This window comes from Arvicola amphibius, chromosome 6 (genome assembly GCF_903992535.2).
Source record: "Arvicola amphibius chromosome 6, mArvAmp1.2, whole genome shotgun sequence".
Classification (NCBI taxonomy): domain Eukaryota; kingdom Metazoa; phylum Chordata; class Mammalia; order Rodentia; family Cricetidae; genus Arvicola; species Arvicola amphibius.
This window is the reverse complement of record NC_052052.2, coordinates 96,361,541-96,384,801: the sequence shown is the minus strand read 5'-3', so window position 1 is coordinate 96,384,801 and position 23,261 is coordinate 96,361,541. Positions and strand designations below refer to the sequence as shown.

At 38.2% G+C, this 23,261-nt stretch overlaps 1 protein-coding gene across 1 annotated transcript in view; it reads left to right on the top strand.

Moving 5' to 3' along the window:
• Malrd1 (MAM and LDL receptor class A domain containing 1) overlaps positions 1 to 23,261 on the top strand; it is a 617,971-nt gene that overhangs the window by 173,119 nt on the left and 421,591 nt on the right. The window contains exon 18 of the mRNA XM_038334493.1: positions 22,786 to 22,873. Coding sequence (XP_038190421.1) covers positions 22,786 to 22,873 — 88 coding nt within the window. The remainder of the gene's footprint in view (positions 1 to 22,785; positions 22,874 to 23,261) is intronic.

The following is a 23,261-nucleotide window of genomic DNA, read 5'->3' as shown; positions in this document are numbered from 1 at the left end:
ATAACATATTGCTTCCTTGGGTTCTGTGTTGGGAATATAGCTTTGATATTAGCCATTACAGCTGCCTCCATGTATGTCCAGTCTCTCTGTACCCTTCTCATGGTTCTTCTGTGTCTTTCCCTCAGTTTATTGTATCTCTGAACTGATTTGCAAATGGTGCTTTAAATTCATTCCCTGATTGAGTAGCCTTCCCCCACACAAACCTTTCTTCTTTCTCAATGACTATCACTATTTATGGTTTCTGTATGACAGAAAATCTAGTCAAACAATAAGATGTTTTCTTGTGGTCACCGATGTGTTCTATCACCACATCTCATCTGAAATTCCCCTATCCATCCTTCACATCTGTTTCTGATAGTTTTCTGATATGTCCTTATTATTGTTAGTACCCACTGAGAGAAAGCTTGTGCATTTTCCATCTCTAAAGATTCTTAACTATTGATGAATGCTAGAGCTTATGGTGCCCCTTTAGGGCATTCTATATCTGAAGAATGCAAGGAATAAAAGTATGGGGTCCTTCTTCACTTCAGGACAACTTCGAAGGACCATCTAAGAGTTAGGACTAAGGACAATATTCTGATTCTATTACAACTCATCTTCTCCAGGTCTACACTTCATTTTAGCCTCCATTGTTTAGATCCCTAGGATTTTTGTTTTGTTTTTTTAATTTTTTTTTGCTTTTGTTTGTGGACATATCTCTTAGTTCTCATGCCTCCACAGCAAGTGTTTAACTGTGTGTACATTGTGTGTGCATGCTTACATCTGTGTACATGTTTGTAGGTATGTGTGCACATGTGTGGAAGACAGAAGTGAATGTCATATGTGTTCCTTAATTATTCCACATTATATATTTATTTATGTGGTTTCTCACTTGAATTTAGAGTTTGCTGATTAGGATTGTCCTAACTTACTTTCTCTGATGAATCCTCATTTCTCCTTCCCAACTCTGGTCTTCTTATTTGCACAACTAATGTTTTACTGCTTGGCCATAGACCTGTCAGAGCTTTCTTAGAAAATATGTTATACCCCAAATCTCCATATCCCTTCCAGGGACCTTAGCTGAGCGCGAATTTTTCATAAAATCCTGACCATTGCCCTGCTGAGTCACAGAAGTCAAGATTAAATCATACAGCTTTGCTCAATGTTTTTCTTTCTAACTCTCTTTTCTACCAGTTTTATTTGTGTAGATATGAAATAGAAAAACCATGACTAATGCTCACTTAGTGCTTTTGACATGTCAGATGCTATATATTGATATAGTCTCTCTATCAATTCTCCATACCTCTGAGAAGATTCGGCTCTCTTGTGGAAGAAGTGAACAGTATCATGTAAAAATTAACACTGGGGAAAATAGTGTGGGGAACATGGGCAACACCAAGCACTATTTTTACAAATGTCCTCCAATGTAAGGTCAAAATGAAAATGTTAAGTCAATGAATGGTAAAACGGGAGCACAGAGAATTTTCCCCATGACTCCTGTTTCAATTCTTAATTACTAACCCAAACTGCCTGAGAAACATAAGTTTCTTTGTCACAATCTGATGTGGGATTCCCCTCTGTATGCTATGAATACCATTGGTTAATAAAGAATCTGCCTTGGTCCTATTGCGCTGCAGAATAGGGAAAGGTGGGAATTCCAAGCAGATAGAGGAGGAAAAAAGGCAGAGCCAGGGAGAAGCCATGTCGCCACTGCAGAAAACAGACATCAAACGCCAAACAGAACCTTACTGGTAGGCCACAATCACGTGACAATACACAAATTTATAGAGATGAGTTGATTTAAGATATAATAACTTAGCTAAAAATATGCTTAGCTAATAGACCAAGCAGTGCTTTAGCTAATACAGTTTCTGTGTAATTATTTTGGGTCTGAGCAGCCAGAAAATGAGCAAGCAGCCTCAGATAACAACAAACTACAAGAACGCAGCATGCATGCGTCTCTTTACTCATGGTGAATTAGCATCTACAGACAATAGTCAGCTCAAATGTTTTTATACATGCGATGCGAGTGCATTGCCTACATTAACAGTTAGCAGATCAATTGTGATTTCATGACAAGTATGCAATGATTTTATATATTTATATAAATATAAATAAAAGCTCATCAGTCAGCATGCAGATAAACTTTAGTAATATAGCACGGACACTGCCCAGATCCATTTTTTCCTTCACTCTTACAATTTCCTAAATATAGAAGAAAACCGTTTTCCAGAGCCAGTTTGTGCCCTCCTAAAACTTTTAGTTAATAATATCTTATCCTGAATACCTAACCATTTTTATGTCCCGTATATGCTGTATATTAAGGAGAATCATTTTATTAAAATTTTTAAATTAAAATTAGTAATGATTAAAATATTTTATAAAATATTAGGTGATTTAGAAAAATTAGAAAGTAGAAATTAGTAGGAAACAAATATTCTTTCTACTGATTTCCAATATAGTAGCTTTTTTAACTTCCAGAGTGTGTGAAAAGGAAAAATCTGATGCTATACTCAGTATGAAGCACAGCATAATGTAATTATTGTCATGAGAATAAGAAGAATTATGGAGTCAGTTTCATCCAGTTTGAAGCATTAAACAATGATAACCCATTTCTGACTCATTACATGTACATAGAATTTCTATCTTAATTCGTTCTTTTTTAGATAGTCATTAGGATTTGTTTCCTAAGACTTTGTTTAAAATTTTATTTACACTTAACTGTTACGATATGTGTTTCATATGTATTTTATTATTATACAGTTCTTCATTTGTGAAAGGAAGAATAGAGGGGATTGATAGGGATGGAAGGAGATAAGAGAGGAAATATGGAAGAGTAACTAGAATGTAGAGGTTGTTGAAGAACTAGCTTATTTTTTTAAAAATAGAAGAGATAAATATTACTTTTCCTTCATAAAGTTTCATATACCAACACGATTTCTACCTTTTATGATCCCTGCTGTTTATATACAACCACCGTAGACTCTACAAGATTGCTATTTTGGGAAGTCACAACGAAAGGAGCATATTTTCACTTCTGCTGTTGACCTTGGAAAGCTTTTGTTGCCTTCTAGGTGGTTCAGTGTATTTAGCCCTGTGCAGGTAGCCTCATAGAGCTGCCATCAGCAATGTGAGTGGAATTTTTGAACACTTTTATAACTTTTTTTAATTTATTCTTTTTGACTTTCACATCATGCATGTTCATCCCATCCATTTCCCTGTCCCTTCATATCTGCCCTCTGCCCTTGTAACCTCCACCAATAAAATAAAATAAAGTTTAAGAAGAAAAAGGAAAAAGAGAGAAGGAAAAGTTGATGTCATCATGGAAGCTGTAGCGAAACACAGAGAGTCATGCAGTAAACACTTTTATCATAGATCTTTACTTGCGAGTATTCCTTTCAAAGAGTCATTATCTTGTTTGAGGCCTCTGGTTTTTGTTACATATGGATGCTGAATCCTCACTGAAACTCCTCTTGGTTATATCCTGCTGTTGCCCTATGTCCTGGAGACCCTGCAGGTTTGGGTCAGCAGGACCAGTCCATTTCATGTGCACCTGCAGATCACAGATGTGATAGGCCACTATATAACCCTGGTTCTGAGCCAGGGCAGTTGCAGGGTTGATCAGCCTGCCAGTTCTCACTTGCCTTCATCTCCAGGGTGACATCTCCTGCATGTCCCTGCCTAGTTTACTCCTTGACTCCTTACAGCAATGAGCAAGGGGCTGGGATGGTTCTTCTGTCTTCAGGTCCTCAGGGTTGATTTTCCCACACCTATACCTTCAGGTCCTGCTCTATTGTGTGGCTTAGCCATGGCATAGGGGCCACTCTTCTGAGTGCTGCAGCTAATGAAGAGCAGGGATAGTCCTCCAGCTTTTATGACCTCAAGGTCAACTCTCTCTCCTATGAAGTCATTGATGGGGGTGTGTGCTCTATTGTGCTGCCCACAGGAGGCACAGAACCTGTTCTCCCAATCAGTGCAGCAGCAGGGGTAGATCTTTAGCTCTTATGACCTTAGGGCCAGCTCTCCCACCTGTCTCTGGTATTGATAGGTGAGGGGACATCTCTCTCCTGACCATGCCACCATATAGCAGATGAGGGGTGGGATCATGCTCACATTCCTGGGCTGTCTCACCTGTGCCCTCATCAGCTGGGTCAGTTCCTCTAGGCTGCCCAGACATGGCACAGAGCCCCACTTTTTATGTAATTTCTCTGTCTGCATGTACAACCTTATGCCAGAAGAGGACATCAGATCCCATTATAGGTGGTTGTGAACCACCCTGTGGTTGCTGTGGATTGAACTCAGGACCTCTGGAAGAGCAGCCGGTGCTCTTAACCTCTGAGCTGGAGCTCCAGCAGTTTTCAATCCCTTCTGAGCATTAAGAATTACCCAAGTTTGTTGAAATGTCTGTACAAGTGGACAACGGCTACTCTCCAGTCTTCTGCCTCTTTGTTTTCAGAACATTCTGATTATTAAATGAGGGTATAATGGAAATCATGAGTTATTATTCCTAATCATCTAGTTCTAGAATTATGTAATACAAATAGACTTCTGCTGGTGCTACAGAAAGCTGGGAGGTGGTGGTAGTTCTCCAGAAAGGTTGAAACCAGTTGTTTTCAAATGGGTCAGTAGAACACACTGGAAAAGCCATAATACGAGGATGAAGGAGAAGCAGAATATGAACTTGAGGGATTAAAAGTTAAGGCCCAATTTTACTTCTGGTTCTCTGTGAAATAATGCAAGTGAGTGTTTTATGCTTCAAATTAACTGAACAAACCAATTAATAAACAGTTTGGGCTTTCCTTTTCTTATGTAAACGTGTGTGGTGAACTACTGCTTCTATTGGCAAGAATTGCCTCATTCTGTCATTTAAGAACCATAGGTGCCAGCACTCGGGAGGCAGAGGCAGGCGGATCTCTGTGAGTTCGAGACCTATAAGAGCTAGCTCCAGGACAGGCTCTAAAGCTGCAGAGAAACCCTGTCTCGAAAAACCAAAAAAAAAAAAAAAAAAAAAGAACCATAGGTGGTGTTTGGTGTTAGCTCATTGCACCATACTGTTGACATACATACATACACTACTGCTTTTTCTTGTCCATTGACTTCTCCCTCAAATTGGTTATCATTTCTCACATTCTTACATAATTTTATGTAAAATTAATTTTTGAGGATTTAGTGAGAAGTTAAACTTTGGTTTATTGTATTTCACATACAGTGGGGTTCCAGGCACTTAAAAAGAAATAGTGATTGGTGCTTGCATTTTCTAGAGAGAAAGTACACATGGTGGCATGTTACTCCAACCAAGCTAAACTTGTATAATTGGCTGTATACTTAGATGTCGGGGTGGCATTGAAAGTTAGTTGTTGCTGAGGTTCTCTGATAAATGAAGTATAGACTAAACATTTCATGTCTAATTTCTTTAACACATGTCAGTCTTGGGTTTCAGCTAAAAGCAAGAACAGGGCATTCTGAGCCTATAGATTAAAACAAATACTCATACAAAATATTTGGGGAAATTATCCTTTTGAACAGATAAAGAATTGTTTCTTGTCATTATCGTCAAAACGATGCCATACAAAAGCAATGCAAATTAACACTGTGTGCAAGATTACAAGTAATCTAGAAATGGTTTAATGTATACAGCAGAATGTATTCGTGTAAGACTATGTATGCCACATTGTACTAGAGACTTGCACACCTGTAGTTTTGTATCTTAAGGGAGTGCAGGGCTTTAGAACCAATCTACCATGTATACCAAAGAACATTCGAGGGGTCAGTCTCTGTTCAGATGGTCACTAAAAGACAGGGAATGTGAGACGTGACATCTCCTGCAGCTGACTGAGCAGACCTGAGTCTCTGGAAAAGTAAATGACTCATAATGGAGCCCAAACAACTGGAGACCTTCTAATTTGGCTCCAAAGCACAGCATATTGATGCTTCCTGCCCTTTGTTTGCACATACACTGCCTGAACACACTCCCGCCCATACACCCTCACATAACATGGGTTTGGTTAGGCCTAGGAAACAGAATGCTAATGAATTTCCTCCTCAGTTTATGTTTTGATATATAAGGCTGTTTGGAGAATAAAAGCAGAGGAATTTTCAGGATGTGAACTGAGGATTTCATGAGAATCTCCCTCCCGAAAAAGCCATGTGAGTTGTGTCTTTAATCCCACACCTCCCCTCTGGTCTGGAGGAATAATTTAGGGTCTGGGCTGGCACCGGACCCTGACAGGGTCTGTGTCGTTTGGACTCATTGGACAGTAACTTGATATGACCTTAGTTGATTGGATAATGTATGCTTATATAACAGTGAACATATACATTTAACCAGATCTGAACCTCAATGTTGGTCTCCGGAGTCTGCTTTTGGGAAACTCCACTGTGACTCGGTCTCCCTCTCCACTCCCTCCTCGAGCCTCCAGCGAGAGGGAGCAAAAACCCTACAGAGATTTGCGCAGCTGTTCCCGGCAGTTGAGTGTGCTGTGTCTCTGTACCTCTGACGGGGGGTGGGGTATGTACAGTGATCTGTGAACACCAGCCAGGGAAGAAGTGCTAGGATTGGTACCTGCGCTTATTTACTCAAGATTTCTCTCAATGAACTTGCATATCATACTAGAATACCTTTGAAATTTTAGGGTTGAGAAGTAGCTTGAAACACATTGTTATATTAAACTTTCCAGATTGCTCCAATTTTGTTTCATCATGAAACATAATACTGGAGTCTCAAGTTTCTTAATTATTGAGAGTTTAGGGTGAGATGAAGCATTATGTCCATTTATAGCATAGGTATATGGGATCTAGAAGAAGCAATAGTTAGAGGCTTAGGGGAGTAGAAGCTGATGGAAACTCACCAAATTATAAAACATTTTAATTTGATGCTTACAGCAGGTCACTACACACTACTATGAGTCTAGACCAATGGCAAGCAAAGTTTTCTTTGAAGCAATGAAATTAATAACAAATCAGTGTTTAATGCATTTTTTCATATTGCAAGGTTGAATAGTTACAAAAGTGGTTTAAGAGGCATTAGTAAAAAATAAAAAATAAAAAAGGCATTTCTATCCCCTCTCACATCAGTTAATGTCAGAGCTAATCCACATGTCAGAGCTTCTGGGAGAGCAAACACAAATGTGTGCACAGCTGTCTTAGCTGCCAGGCAGAGAACCCTGGGCCTCCTTACCTGCTTTGCCCTTTCAATCAAAGGATCTGTATTTGACTCACAGATTAGACATTTTCCTAATTAATACACTGTTCAGAGTCTTCAAAAGTATATTGTCTCAATCGCTATGCATTCCATATTTGGAATTCTAATGGAGTGCCTTAACACTTGGTAAAAAAAAAGACTTTGGTAATTCTTATGATAAAATGTTTGGGAACTAGTAGATTAAATGATGTCTAAATTGAGTGTCACAGTCAATGTGGGAATCCTCTTTTCATATACCACTGGAAGGGTTAGAAATGTGACAGCTCATTCAATCCTATCACTTAAATAGCATTAGGAAGTCTATATTCTGTCTTTAAATAGCTCTTAAAAGATGTCAACTTAAATGCACTGAATGAGAACCAGCTAAATTACAACAAATCCTAATGTATTACAATCTTAATCAAAGCTTTTTTTTTTTAGTCAGATTTTATCTGGATCTGGTTCTATATAAAGAAGAGGACTCAGAGCCGGGCGGTGGTGGTGCACGCCTTTAATCCCAGCACTCGGGAGGCAGAGGCAGGCAGATCTCTGTGAGTTCGAGGCCAGCCTGGTCTACAAGAGCTAGTTCCAGGACAGGCTCCAAAGCCACAGAGAAACTCTGTCTCGAAAAACAAAAAAAAACAAAAAAAAAAAAAAAAAAGAGGACTCAGTGGGCTTTTCCCTTTCCCTTCTGCTGGATAGACAACTGTCCACACCAGCTTGCAGCTGCCAGTGCCAAAGGCACTCCACAGTTCTTTGCTTACAATATCTTACTAGAAATCACGTTGTGATCCAAATTTCTTTTTTTCAATAGCTACAATTTGATAAGTATGTGAATAACATTTACAATTGCTTCTCATTTAAGATATGTAAGCTTATAAATTTAAATATCAGTTTATAGAGAAATATCTGGGCCCTGGAACATCAAGAATAGCATAGCTGGGAGCAGTCATTTCAAAAGCAAAATGAGATGAGCACTGATTTCCTTATGCTGGTGGATTCCCAGATGTAATTTCATCTGGGGTTTCTTACCTAGTGCTGTAAAAACTGATTTTAGGGACTGCCTGAGGCTGATTGGACACCCCTCCAGTGGGTGGAGTTAAAACAGAAACAGGCTTATCTTGTATTTAGTGAGGCTGGAGAGCCTCACTATATAAGTGTGACTTATATAGTTGACTCAGTAGAACCAGAGCAAAGGACTCTGCCTGTTTGTTTCAGGAACTGCAGGAGGTCTAGATCAGGATGACTTTGCTTTTTTGATTTATAAAACATTCATTTGTCAGAATATTTGAGTTTGTGTTTGCACGTGTGCACACACGCTCACACACAGACTTGAGTTTAGGGAAAGGGCTAGGGAGCAATTTCGTTGGTCACTTGGTCAATGGGAAGTTGTGACTTTGACCTATAACCAATTCATCAAGTTTGCCACCTTTTCTTTCTATTCTATTACTTTTTAAATATGATATATATTGATACCAGGTCAGCAGTTCTGTTATACAAATGGGATTAACCAGAAAATATACCACTGTGTTTGGTGAAATTTTATAAAAGAGAATATTTTGGTCAAATACTGAACAATTATGATGAAAATTTAACTTGCACAAGCAGTTTAGATGTTTTCAGTTTCCGGTCTCAAGATTCAGAAAGTTCTTTCTAAAATGACATAGAGAACAATGATTTTCTTTTTCATCATAAGCCAAAAACTTCCATATGGGAAAATTTCTATATAGTAGGATAGATATACTGGATGCTATACCTTTTATAAACTTATTTTTTTTGAGAATTTCATATATAAGTAATGTATTTACATCATGTACATACCTTCTTTTGCTTCTAATTCCTCCATATCCCTCCATAGTGTCCCTCTCAAACTTTTGACCTCCTTCAAAATTCTTATTGCTACATATATTTTATACTTATATTTTATACATTATTGTGTACATGTGCGTGTACCCTACTAAGTCCGATTAGGGTTACTTGTATGTGCATGTCTTTAGGGCTGACCATGGAAGACTTTAAACTCTCTGGTCCCATGTATCTACAGAACTGAGTCTCTCTCTCAGCCTGGCTGCTACATCTTGCAATCTCATTAAATACAAAGACTCAAATAAAATAAAGCAAAAAGCTGTATGGAGCCGGGCGGTGGTGGCGCACGCCTTTAATCCCAGCACTCGGGAGGCAGAGGCAGGCGGATCTCTGTGAGTTCGAGACCAGCCTGGTCTACAAGAGCTAGTTCCAGGACAGGCTCCAAAGCCACAGAGAAACCCTGTCTCGAAAAACCAAAAAAAAAAAAAAAAAAAAAAAAAGCTGTATGGAATTTTTTTGTTGTTTGTTTTTCTTGAGACAGGGTTTCTATGTGTAACAGCCCTGGCTATCCTGGAACTCACTCTGTAGACCAGGCTAGCCTTGAATTGACAGCAATTTGCCTGTCTCTGCCTTCCGAGTGCTGGGATTAAAGTTGTGCGCCACCACCACCCAGCTAGTACATGGGATTTTTTAAGGCTCTATTGCCTCTTCATTGAGGGTGGTGGCTCACATCTACATCCCAGCATATGAACAACTGAGGCAGGAGGCCTACTGGGACTTGGAACCTAGCCAGGACTACATAAGTTTTAGAACAACATGGGCTACAGAGTGAGACCTTACCTCAAAAAAAAAAAAAACAAAAAAAACAAAAAAAAAAAACCAAAAACAAACCAAAGCCAAACCAAATGAAAAGCAATGATAATAATATCTATTGCATCTAATACTCTAGCAGAGGTTACAAGGTCAGCTAATCTCAAGGCTGAGAAGGACCATAGGCAGGTGAGTGTTTTTTAGGAATGTTCCTGTCCTAGGCTGTGGTGCAGTGTAAATAAAACAGAATAAAAACTTTAACAATTTTACTAGTAATATTCTCTTAATATTATATGAAAACATAAAGCAATCATACATGGGTTTTATTGCAAATACTTTCCTCTGTATAAAATATTTAGTACATTTTACTATTTTACATGGTGAATGTCACACCTGCATGTATGTTCATGCAGTACTCCTATAGTCCAGAAGAGGGTGCTGGATACCATGGAACTGGGGTTCCAGAGCTGTCAGTTTGTGCTGGGGACTCAGATGTTCTACAAGAGTAATCAGGTCTTAATCTCTGGGCCATCTTTATAGCCCTGTTTTTCTTGTAGATTTCTAAAATTAAAATTATCCCTTTCCCCCATATAATGTAAAGAAAGAATTTGAGTTCCTAAAGGATTTCCAAAGTTTGTGCATAGCCCCTCACGCCATCCTGATAACATCTGCTGGTGTCTGTTTTATATTTTAGTCTGTCTTAAGTAAAAATATGTGTTAATTCGGGGATTTTAATGACTTACTTTCTCCCCGCAAACCATGTTATGTTAAAATTAATGACCAAATAACCATAAAATATCACTCTGGGGATCAATGGTTTAGTTGCCAATAAAGTTTTTATAGTTAAATTTATAGTAAATGGACGAGAAGGTTAAAATCGAATTTTTTACTTTAAGGAAGTAAAACTCTTGAGTGACAGAACATGATAATGAAGTCTTCAAATAAACGTTTCAAATGTCACGCCGGAACTTTATTTTCAACCACAGTGTCATTAAAAGCCTTAGTGTCAAAGGCAACTGTTGTTTAATTAGAATGGTATTTTAAAACTTAAACTGCAAATGAGTTTATAGCAGAATACCTAGTATGGAGGCCACTCCCTCTATGGGAATCCGAGGGACAAGAGCAGTTATAAAGTCCCTAAGTAATGAAGTGTGACAAAGACCGGTGTGGTGTTGTTCATATTGCTGCAGGGCTAGCGGGAGAAATGTCATGTTTTCATAGTAGAAATCAATCATTTTCTCAACACAAGAGACTGGAGTACAGACACATGCCTGTTACTCCAGAACTCAGGAGGCTGAGCCAGGAGGATTAGGAGTCAGAGGACGTTCTGGATGAGGGAGTAAGTTCCGGGTTAGTCTGGGTGGTCTAGGGAGAGCTTGTCTCAGCACCTCCCTTACAAAAACAAAAACAAGATTTTTTTTGTTGTTGTTTTTTAAAAAAGCAAAACCAAGTGATACAGAGCCACTCTTTAAATATTGAAATGGTTTGTACTGCTGTAGATCTTCCCTGTTTCATCGTTAGTCATACTGGTAGAAGCCACAAAAAGAAAAACAAATAGCAGAAATTTGGTTGAAAGGACTAGGTTTTTTTATTTTTTTTTTAACAGCCAAGAGTTTTCTTGGAGTATGTCAGGCATCATTTCATTGGGGCCTAGAGGTGAGTTATTTGCATTTTCTAGATCCCATTCCAATACAGTATAAGGATTTCAGAGTCTACACATTCCTTCTGCCCCAACCAGAGCTAAAGAAATATCCATCAATTCTCATGGCACATAGTTGTACTCTCAGCAGACACAGAAGCAGAATTGCAAAGTCAAGAAGAGGTGCTGGATAAGTTACATTTTCCTTGCTCAGGAAAAGCAGGTTTATTCTGGCTCAGTGTTAGGGGCCAAGCCATCGTAGAGGAAACATAGTGATGCCAGGAATGTGAGACTTGCCCTACTATCTGCAGTCAGGAAGCAGTATGGGAGAACACTGGTGCTCAAGATGCTTTCTCCCTTGGTTTAGTCCTAGGTCTCAGGTCATGGAATGGTGCTGCTCCCATTCGGAATCACTTCCCTGTTCTGCAAATCTTGTCTAAAAGCACTTTCATTTATATATCCAATGCTGTGTTTCTGTACTGATTATAAATCCTTCTAGTTGACTGGAAGATTACTATCAGTCCATAGGGCAAAATGCACCTCAAAAGGAACAAAAATAAAATGATAGATTTTTAATACATAATGTTCTATATATAAAATTATTAATTTCTTTTAACATATCCTAATGTTTATCTAACAAATAAAACCATTATTCTTAATAGAATGTGATAATTGAGAAATAGCAAAAGAGGAAGGGAAGGATCTGAAAACTTATAACCAAGTGGATTTAGGGATAGAGAGAGAAGAACACACTTGAAAAACTACATAGAAACAGTATAAATTAAATTGCAATCTAACAGGAAGGCTGTGTAGGAAGAAGAGAGAGATACATGAGAGTTGTAGAAGCAAAGGAAGGTTTGTCAAAATTAGATGACAGTGTGGTGGGGTAGGAAGAATTAGCACTGTGTTTGGTCTTGGCATGCTATGTAAATAAAACCTACTTGGGATATATCAGCCACAGTACCTGCTCTGTAAATGTAGGGAATTGGCCGCATCACCATAATGATGTAAACTGTTTTATTGGAAATAATCCTCCCCAAATAAGTAAACATTTACTGTGATTTGGGTATGCTCTGCAAATGCTGGATAGGTGGAGTTTTGTGTGGAGACCCCCAACTCCACAAATAATGACATGGAGGCTTATTATTAATTATTAATACTTGGCTGATAGCTTAGGCTTGTAACTCACTAGTTCTTCCAACTTAAATTAACCCATATATTTAACCTATATTCTACCATGTGATAGTACCTTTTTTCCAGCATGGCATGTTAATCTCTTGCTTCCCCTGCATCTGGCTGCTGACTCCACCCTCTTTATCACCATGATCTCTTTTTGTCCACAAGTCCTGCCTAACCTCTTCCTTCCTAGCTAATGAACCATATAGCTCATTATTGAACCAATGAGAGCAAGACATCTTCACAGTGTCCAGAAAGATGGCTTCACAGCAATGTTGTATGGCCCTCAATGCCTGTCTGAGAGCTTGTCTGATGTGAGATGCCCCTCTGCAATGCTGTGAATATGTTTTACTACCATTGGTTAATAAAGAAGCTGCTTTGGCCTATGGCAGGGCAGAATATATCAAGGTGGAAAATTCAAATAGAGATAAAGGAGGAAAGAAGGCAGAGTCAGGGAAATTCCAGCTTGCTACCAACAAAACAAGACATGTAGAAAACAATGTAACACCACAGCCATATTGCAATACATAGAGGAATAGAAATGGGTTAATTTAAGATGTATGAGCCAGCTAGTAATATATCTGAGCCATTGGTCAAACAGTGTTGTAGTTAATACAGTTTCTGTGTGTTTATTCGGTCCTTGGAATCTGGGAAACAAAAGCACGGTATCAATTTATACTTGTTTTCAATCAGAGAAGAGGATAACATCTAAATGCAGAAATGCACAAAGAATACAACACTGTAAGCAGTGGGGAGGAGAAACACAGCTTCGGTTCAAGTAGCCCAATAGACTTTTCTGAGTAAAGCCTGTGCAGGAATCCTCAGTGGATTTTTAATGCACAATAGCTAATGCTGTGAATATTATGGGACATTGACAGTGCCAAGACAAATATAGTGGTACTGGCTAATCTTGAACTCAGTAGACGTGAGAATGTCTACTGAAGAACTGCCTCCATCAGATTGGTCTATGACCATGTTGTGGGGGTTTTCATGAATGCTGTTTGATGTGGGAGAGCCTAGTGTACTGTGGGCATTGCTTTGCCCCCTCCAAAGGTGGGCATTTGGTGTACAAAAAGCTCACTTAGCATAATTCAGGGGAACAAGCCAGTAAGTTGTGGTCCTGCATGGTTGCTGTTGCTAGTTTACTATCTTGAGTCCCTACCTGACTTTCCTTAGTGGTGAACGGTGACCTAGAGGTCTAAGATGAAAGAAACCTTTTCCTCCACAAGTTGACTTTGATCCAACAACACAAAAATAATAAAAAACAAAACAAAAAAACTAAACAAGGTGATTATTGGAAGGGTATAGATTTGTCTCCCAGTTCCCCTCCCTCCGTACTTAAGTCTGGGTTAGTTTTAAATTGCTAAGTAGAAAAGTTTATTAGTTATCTTCATATTACTGTGATGAAACACCATAACCAATGTAACTTCTAGAAGGAAGGGTTTATTTGGGATGTATAGTTCCAGAGGGTGAAAAGTCTATTAGTAGCATGGTGGAGTAGCATATCAGCAGGCTGCCATGGTGATAGGAGCATCAAGGCAGCTGTGGAGACTGGAGCAAGAAGTTCACAGCCTATTAAGTATAAGCAGAAAGCGAAAAGCATACTGGTAATGGCAAGAGCCTTTTAAGTCCCAAAGCCTATCCCCAGTGATATGCAGCCTCCAGCTAGGCCATATACATCGAAACCTGCACAAACAGCTTTAAAAACTGGGGACCAAATATTCAACCATTGGGTCTATGGGGACATTTTCATTTTAGCCATCATAGAGGCTAAATGCCCCCTACATAAGGAGATAAAAAGTATATAGGTATTTGGGTATATAAGGAATCATTTTGTATATATAATAATAAACTAGAGTTATACTCACTTTTCTTTAAATATAATATTTAATGGTATAGAAGATTGACTCCGTTGATTGAAAAAATTATTTAAAGATAAGACAGGAAAGGAAATTTACGGGAGGGAGCTAATGCTAGGAATGGGAAAGAGACGGAATAATAACCAGAATGCATTAAATACATATACGAGGCTATCAAAGAAAATATTTAATCAATAAAAAATAAATGGTTATTAAAGGAGAACTGCACTCTGGCATGTGTATGGAAACCGTTTAAGCAATAGTACATTATATTCTGTTAAGATTGTAGGCCTCATTATGTAATTCTTAATAATAAAACCACAACTTTCTGAACTTTTCAGTCAATAGCTTTAAACCTCGTTTTCATTTCTTTTCCTGTTATCGACCGGGCTTTTTCAATTAAATGCTTCATTGTAACCAGCAGTCAAGTCTGCTTTGTATAAATTCTTATGACTTGGAGAAACAGAGCATTATTTGTCTTCATTCAAATAACGGATGGGATGTGAGAAAGCTTCTACAAAACTGGTCCCCAGAGGATGCTTTAAAATAGCATGCAGGTCTGCAGAGTTTCAGGAGCAAATTTGTTTCAAATTGACCAACGTTTATCCCTTTCAAAATCCACTTAGGAAGTTTCAGAAAGGCACTGTAATGTAGGGGAAGTGAAAGAAGAAAAAGTAGAATCAAAGCAAACCACGTCCAGTTGTTTTTGCCTTTGAGTACATCTAATGTGACAAAAGAAGCTGAAATAAACTCTGGCTTTCTGAGCCCTTTAAAATCACCAGAAGTAACCACATTTCCTACGACTTAGAAGGAAGATTGTGTGTCTGTGTGTGTGCACAGGTCACTTAATATTTAGAACATGTTTTGTATATAAAGTGTTATGTCTAAGTTTTTATGACCTTGCCTTTTCTACCAAGCTCCAAGCTCTTCAGTATGTTTTTCCCTGCACTCAACACAGCAGAGACACTGATGGGGAGAGAGAGGTCTTGTTGCTGAAGAGAAACTGTAAGCTGTAACTGTGTGCAGTCCCTGGGATCCTGACAAAAGAGAAGACTTTGGTTCTAAATAAGACAAGCATATTAGTCAGGATTAGTCAAGGTTCTCTAGCGTCATTCAACTTATGGAATGAATTAATCTATTAATCTCTCTTTCTCTCCCTCTGTGTTTGTGTGTGTTATCTGTCCTTCTGTCTGTCTGTCTGCCTCTCTCTCTCTCTCTCTCTCTCTCTCTCTCTCTCTCCCCTGTGTGTTTGTGTGTCTGTCTTTCTGTCTAGCTCTCTCTCTATTTCTCTCTCTCTCTCTCTCTCTCTCTCTCTCTCTCTCTCTCTCTCTCTCTCTCTCTCTGTGTGTGTGTGTGTGTGTGTGTGTGTATGTTTGTGTATTCTGGAAAAGGCGGGCACACCTATGATCCAGATATTGAGACAACAAGACAACATGCCTTTAATGTGGGGATGTATTGCAATGATTTACCGGCTGCAGTCCAACAATGACTAGTTATAAATAGAAATTTCAAGAATCTAGTAGCTTTTCAGTCCCGCAAGGCTGGGTGTCCCAGTTGGAAGGGATGTGCTGACAAGGCAAGGGCAGGCAGGTAAGAACAAACCCTTCCTTCTTCATTGTCTTTCTATAAGCTTCCAGCAAAAAATGTTGCCAAGATTTAAGATGTGCCTTCTAGTACCAGGTCTGGATCAAAGGCATGTTATCTTCTTTCCTTAAGATCTAGATCACAGGTGTGCTCTTCATTTCTGGCTTATAGTTCATTCCAGGTATAATGTTGACAACCAAGAATAGCAGTCACAACATGGGAGGCTGCATTGACTTAAATAATTCAATTATAGATATAGTGAGAAAGTATAAAAAGACACCTCACGAATGGTCTTGCTCTATCGATGTTTTCATCCCTTACATAGAAAAGCAAATCCCCCACTCACTGCTTTCCCTCCTTCTTTCCTTCCACAACGGGCAGTTATGCCAGCAACCTGCAACAAGAGTCTCTCAATGTCATGCTTCTTCTAAGAACCCAGTCCTTGTGTACACTATTACCATGTGGGAATGGGACAATGGTGGAAGGCACTTCCTTCTCTGACTATAGCTTTTTACTACACAATCTGCTTTTCTTTTTTTTTAAAAAAATGTTTGTATAAGGCATGTGACAGTCTGGCTTGTTGCCTGAGAAGTAGGGGAAAATCTCAGACACTTTGGCTTCTGACTTAACAAAATGAAGAAATTTATAGACTTAGGTGCTTTTGAGACCAGACAAAGTATAGGAATGATGGACAGGTATCAAGCATAAGATAACCGGACTCCCTGAACATGGTGGACAAGGAGGACTGCTGAGAAGCCAAGGACAATGGCACTGGATTTTGATCTTACTACACATACTGGCTTTTGGAGGGGGACTAGCCTCTTTGGATGCTCACCTTCCTAGACCTGGATGGAGTGGGGAGGAAATTGGACTTCTCACAGGGCAGGGAACCTTTACTGCTCTTCGGGCACGAGAGGGAGGGGGAGTGGAGGTGGAAGGGGGAGGTAAATGGGAGGCGGGGAGGAGGCAGAAATTTTTAATAATATAAAAATAAATAAATAAAAAAGAAGATAATCAGTAGTATGCAACATAGAAGAGAGAGCCTGTGATCACCGTGGGGCAGTGTCTTCTTGAGAAATATCCTACTTAAAACATTAGCCACCTATTTGACTTGAAAAATACTTTTAAGTTAAACCAAAACTTGATGATCTAGGTCTAGCCCAAGAGTCACTATTTAGTCTTTTGTGTATTATATATAAGATATTCAAAGGCACGGTCAGATTTTGTTTTTCATTCTGGTTACCATAGAAACACTATAATACCAATGTGGCACATAATTCTTTTCTTAAGTCAAAAACCTGTAAAATGCCATATTCTACATAGCTCAACATTATCTAAAAATAAATTCATTCTGAATACTAAAGAGTAACAAAACATTTAACATTTTTCTAACCCATTTAAGGACTCAGACAGATTATGTAGAAATCATATTTTTTGAAGGAATCTTCTCATTTTACTTGGTTTACTTATATGTCTAAGTTCACTTAATCCTTTGATATCACAATTATATTTTTATTATCCATCTCTGTGCTTAGTTTCTTAAACAGTTTAGATGTACTTTTGTGGTCCATACTAAATAATTTTTTCATATTCAGTATAATATTTAAAAGCTCCAATTATTCTGCAGTGGTTTGTGCGTGCAATAAGGCGAAATAGAGATAGACCTATAAACATAAGGTTTGTTAGATCAAATCTGAGTTTTATTTTATAGGGATTCCTTTTAGGGTTTTGTAAGCAGTTTTAAGGATGATTAAAAGCCCTTTTATGTTGAATTAAACAAATCTTTTCATGTGTAGTAGAGGGCAGATTTTCTTATTCTACAGCAAACTTTCAGGGCCCCACAAGAATTATCCATTACATGATACATATTAAGTAATTCTCTGGATGTCTTAGTCAGAATTGAGGACAATTCCTCACAAACACTTAGTAAAATCAGTCTTACAAGGCCTTCAGGTTTCTGGGAAAACAAAATGAAAACTAAAGAGAAACTATTAAGAAATATGAGGGGGAAATGTAAATGTCTGTTCTTTGGAAATCGTTGGTAACTAGTAAGGTGTGACTTTGTTCAAGACTTGAACAATAAGATGACATGCTTTGAAAACTCCATTCATTAGAGATGAAAAGAACATGTGATGTCTCTTCCATCATTAAAACATTGCACTTCTATAAGAGCAGAAAAGCTTTAGTGTGCCTTAGTAAAACAAACAAACAAACAAACAAACAAACCATGGCAGCTTGTGGCATGCAATAGTCTTGTGTCTGAGCTGTGGTGTTTCAGGCAGTGTCTGTAGGTAACCCATGGTACCAGGACATGCGTAAGCAAAATACACATGCTGTGTATTTAGAATCATGGATGTAGGAATGTATGTGGTACAGCTGCCAAGACATCTCAATTATACCACACTAGATTTTTAATTAATTTTAGGTTATGTGCACCAAGAAATCTTTTGCCAAATTCTTTCCCAATTCTTTGTAAACCCACAGTTGTGACCTGTAAGTTAAGAAAGCCATAGTTTACACTGAACTGGGTTTTCAATTGCATCTTAAGGTATTTAATAAAATGCAATGGGACGTGGGCATAAAATGTGGCTCCCCTAATTTCCAGAATGCAATTATCTTGCATATAGAACTAATATTTCAATGTACTTCTATTCACTCTAAAAACAACACTAGATATAAAGAGGAATTTTCAGAACAGAGATATTTTGTATGTATGATTGCGTACAGACACATGAGTGCAGAGACATAGTAATTTCTAGATTATTCATGATAATTTAAGAACTTTTTATGTACTTAAGTTAAATATAGGGCATATGTATTTATACCAATATTTGAAAAATGAGTTTTAAGACTATGATGTGTTACTAAGTGTTATATTTATTTATTCATTTATTTATTATATGTATTTACTGGGTGGGGGAGTGCTCACCATAGTATGTTTGTGGGGATCAGGGTACAACTAGCAGGAGTGGGTTCTCTCCTTCCACAATGTGGGTCCAGGGGAGCAAACTCAGGTTCTCGATCTTGTTGGGAAGAGCCTTTGCTTGCTGAGTCATCTGACCACCCCCTAGGAGCCTTTTAAAATGATTCGTTTGACCAGTTATTGAGAAAGACTCTCTGTAAGACACAGAATTGAACATTTTATTTTTATCAGAACTTGAAACTACTGTCTATTGGTTCTCAAGAATGCTCACATGATATATCCTTAACATAGTGATATTTTGACAAATGTTATGCATGGTTCAATTTATGTGTTATGGCAGGACCTGCCTATCTTCTTTGAGAGGCAGCAACAATGTGCTTGCCAGATTATACCGAGTGATCTCTAACAGAATAAGCCATGTAAACAGCAGTCTTTAAAATGTAATATTCACCTCCTCGGGCATTCTCTAGGTTACAATTATATTCCTGTAATTTTTAATAAAATTGACCAGTTTCTTATTTTGTGGCTATACAAAGACAATAGATGAGCCTCTATCCTAGAATGAAGCTATATATTGTTTATCTAACCAAAGTTACTGCACAGATGTTTCCATGGGCTACAACTGTATTCTTCCATTAAATATTTGGATTCTGACATTATTTTTCTCTCCATGCATATTGCTACACTAATGATAACCATGAGTTGTGTATATGAATCACAGTGTATCTTTATTTATCTGATTTCCCTTTTCTTCTGAGCTGAGCTGGTTGTTGGCTATTTTCAGCTATTCATGGGCTTTTCTTCAATATACATTTTTGTACTAATTTTTGCCAAATTCCATGGTTGATCTCCTTTTATTGATATTTGTAGGATTTTATCCTGAATATATTTTCTGCATTTTGTTTTCCCTTCCAATGGTTTTTTAAAAAAATTCTTAGATATTTTCTTTGACACATACATTTGTTCAGTACATTACTATTTTTCTCAACTTGACCCTGGCCTCCTTATTCTTCCTCCACCTCTCTCCTTCCCTCTTCCTCCCAACATGCCCCTTTTCTACATTCATATCTATTGTGCTATTTTATGACCCACTGATTTTAACTAGCATATTATCTGTGATTATGATTTAGAAATGGCTATTGGTGTGAGGGTAGGCTCCTGCGTGGGTACACAATTGAAAACAATTAACAATTACTACCCCTCCACCAGAATTCATTTAGCCAATTTGATTTCTCTTTGATCTATGATTGACAGTTGACAGACCTAATCTGTACAGGCTCAGTAGGCAACTTAAGTTGTGTAAACATGGGTGCAACAGACAGCTATGCCATGCCTTGGAGTGTATTTGGAAGTTTTTCTCCCTATATTCTTTCTGTCCTATATTCCACAGTATTCCCTGAATCTTAGAGGGGATGGTACAAACACCTTTTATAGGGTTGAGTATCCAACTGTCACCTATTTTCATTACCTTGACCAACGACAGTCACGATATTTGTGATTATCATTGCAAAGAGAAGCTTCTCTGATCAGGCTGAGAGGAGTGATGTCTGAGGCCATAAACATGCGTTGTCACTCTGAATTTAGTTAAACAACAGCATTAACCTCCTGCCTAGGACCTAAGACCTCCTTAGCTATGGATTTTTTTTAACTGAGTTTACAATACCCGGCATGGATTTCCTCCTGTGGACCAACTTGTTGCAATATTTTGTTGTATCATGATGGTAATGAAAATAATGCGTTTTGTCAATACATAAGCTCTTCTCGGGAAATAGCAGGTGAACTGTATTTGCCTAGGATTTGAATTGTTAAATCTTTCTCATGTTGACAAAACTTTATGATGTCCTGGCCTGAAAAATATTAAACAAACAAAAAAAGGGAAAAGAAAGAAAGAAAGAAAGAAAGAAAGAAAGAAAGAAAGAAAGAAAAGTTTGCTACAGTTACCAAGCCATTTGAGGTCAGCAAATTTGACCTTCCAGACCTCCCTTCTTCGATGGGCTGATTCATAAATGAGGAACATGATAACATTCAGTGCAGGATAGGATTTGACAAGAGAAGTGAAATAAAAATTCTGCTTCCAGAGTCAGCATTTGTGAAGGGAGCATGAATGGAAATTCTCTTTTGCTTTAATAGTGGAAAAAAGAATGTTTTTTCTCTTAAAACTTTGGATTTGCGTCAAGAACTCTTTTATTAAATTATACGAAGATGTTGTGTAAGTATGCCACACATTTGCATAGGTATTAAAATAATTCATCATGATTAATTCTATTACACTAAATCTCAGCTTTAATCACAATCTGCTGTATTTCCCCTTTTCCTGGGGTTTTGGTGGAGTTACAGCTTCTGTAACAGCAACATAGTCACGTGATTTGTTGTGATTAGTGCGGTCCCAAGGAAATCAATATGGATTCATCAGTTTCTGATACATGTTGAAAAACACTTAAAATTGCTCCTGAAAGGGTGTGGACATTTAACCTGAGAAGTGGATAAATTCTTGATGAAAGGCAAAAGGGGAAAACTGGAAGAGGTGGGAAGTGAGAGAACCTGAGATGCCTAAAAGTCAGAAGGAAACAAGACAATCACATTGTCTTAGAACCACTCAGAAATCTCTAGGGAAGAGGTTGGAGCCGTACCATGAGATTTCAGGCAATTGGATGTCGTCAGATTCAGTGTATGGAACTGAGGAACCCCTTGTGAATACATATGACTGACAAGGAGCAAAGCAGCCTCTGGGACATGGGAAATTTAAAATGCCTTCCTTACAGGTCAGGACCAGGGAACAGAAATGCCTTCTTCAGACCTCAGCAAGAATGTTGATAGAGAGTGTTAATCATTTCCAAATGATTAACTAGTGTATGCAAAACTCTCATCTATAGCTTCCTCCTCTGGGATGTTTATAGTCTGAGATTGCTGCCACCAGAGACTTCCTGCTGAGGTTAGCTAACTTCTCCCCTTTGCTATAGATAATAAATGCACCCAGGTTCCTGGTTGCTGAGTATTTGGCAGTGCTCTCTCAGAGGTATACAGTTGCCCTGACCCCAGCTTTTCTGTGCTTGTGTCTGTGTGTCTGTCCTTTCTTCATTCCCTCAGTCTGATTTCTGGGACCCTAGCTACACAAGACACAGTAGACACAGTACAGATAAAGACTGAGCATCAAAATAGGCTCCATAATGCTAATACTTCCTATAACCAAGGGAAGCCAAGAGTTTTCCTTTTATTTGTGCTCTCTCTCTCTCTCTCTCTCACTCTCTCTCTCTCTCTCTCTCTCTCTCTGTGTGTGTGTGTGTGTGTATGTGTGTTCACATGGGTGCATGAATATATTGTGGTTTCACATTAATGCATATATGTCTGTAGGAAGGTGTATGTAAGCGCTAGTACAAGTGCACTATGTGTTCATGTGGCATATATATGTATATGTGTGTGTTTGCAATTTATGCATGCATACATTTCGTAGGAAGGTGCATGTGTTTGGTGGTACAAGCACAGTTGTGTGGGCACGTGGAGCTCAGACTACAAGTCCAATTGTCATCCTCATGAACCATAACTATCTCTTTGAGTGAGGGTCTTTTTCTCACTGAGATCCTGGTCTTACCAATCAGGCTAGACTGTCTGTCCAGTGAGCCACTAGAACCCTCCTGTCCCCACCTCCTTAATGCTAAGATTAAAGGTACTCAACAGAACCCACAATTTTTATGTTAGTGTAAGGAATCAAACAAAGGACCTCAGACTTACATAATGAATGAGCCGTCTCCCCAGACTTGTAAATTCTTTCTCAGTCATGGGTTTGTATAATTTCATTCATAATTCAATACCCTTTTTTTTTATACCTCAGATCTTGATAGTGGCTTCAGTTGGAGATGGCTTCACTGGGGATATTGCAATTGATGATCTGTCATTCATGGATTGTACCCTCTACCCAGGTAAGAGAGAGCATTTTGAAATCTGTTTACTTGGAAGAATCAACAAGGAAATAAATACTTCATATTCAGGAGTAAACTCAAGTGCCCTCATTTTTGCACTTCCTTAAATATATTGACACTGGAAAAATATAGTAAATCTCTGCTAATAAATAGTCTTAAAACTGAAACATAGGAAAGATGTTTGAATCTGTTTTTAATCACTTATCATATACAAAATATTAGGAAGTCATATCTGAAGTTATATTATACTGTCATGATCTTTATGAGACTTAAGTGATTGTAAAAATAATTATCCCAATGTAGTAATTATTGAGTTGCTTATAGACTCATTGTGGTTTTTAAACTTCATTAGCTTCTCATTTTTCTTCAGTGACACTGATATCCTAAA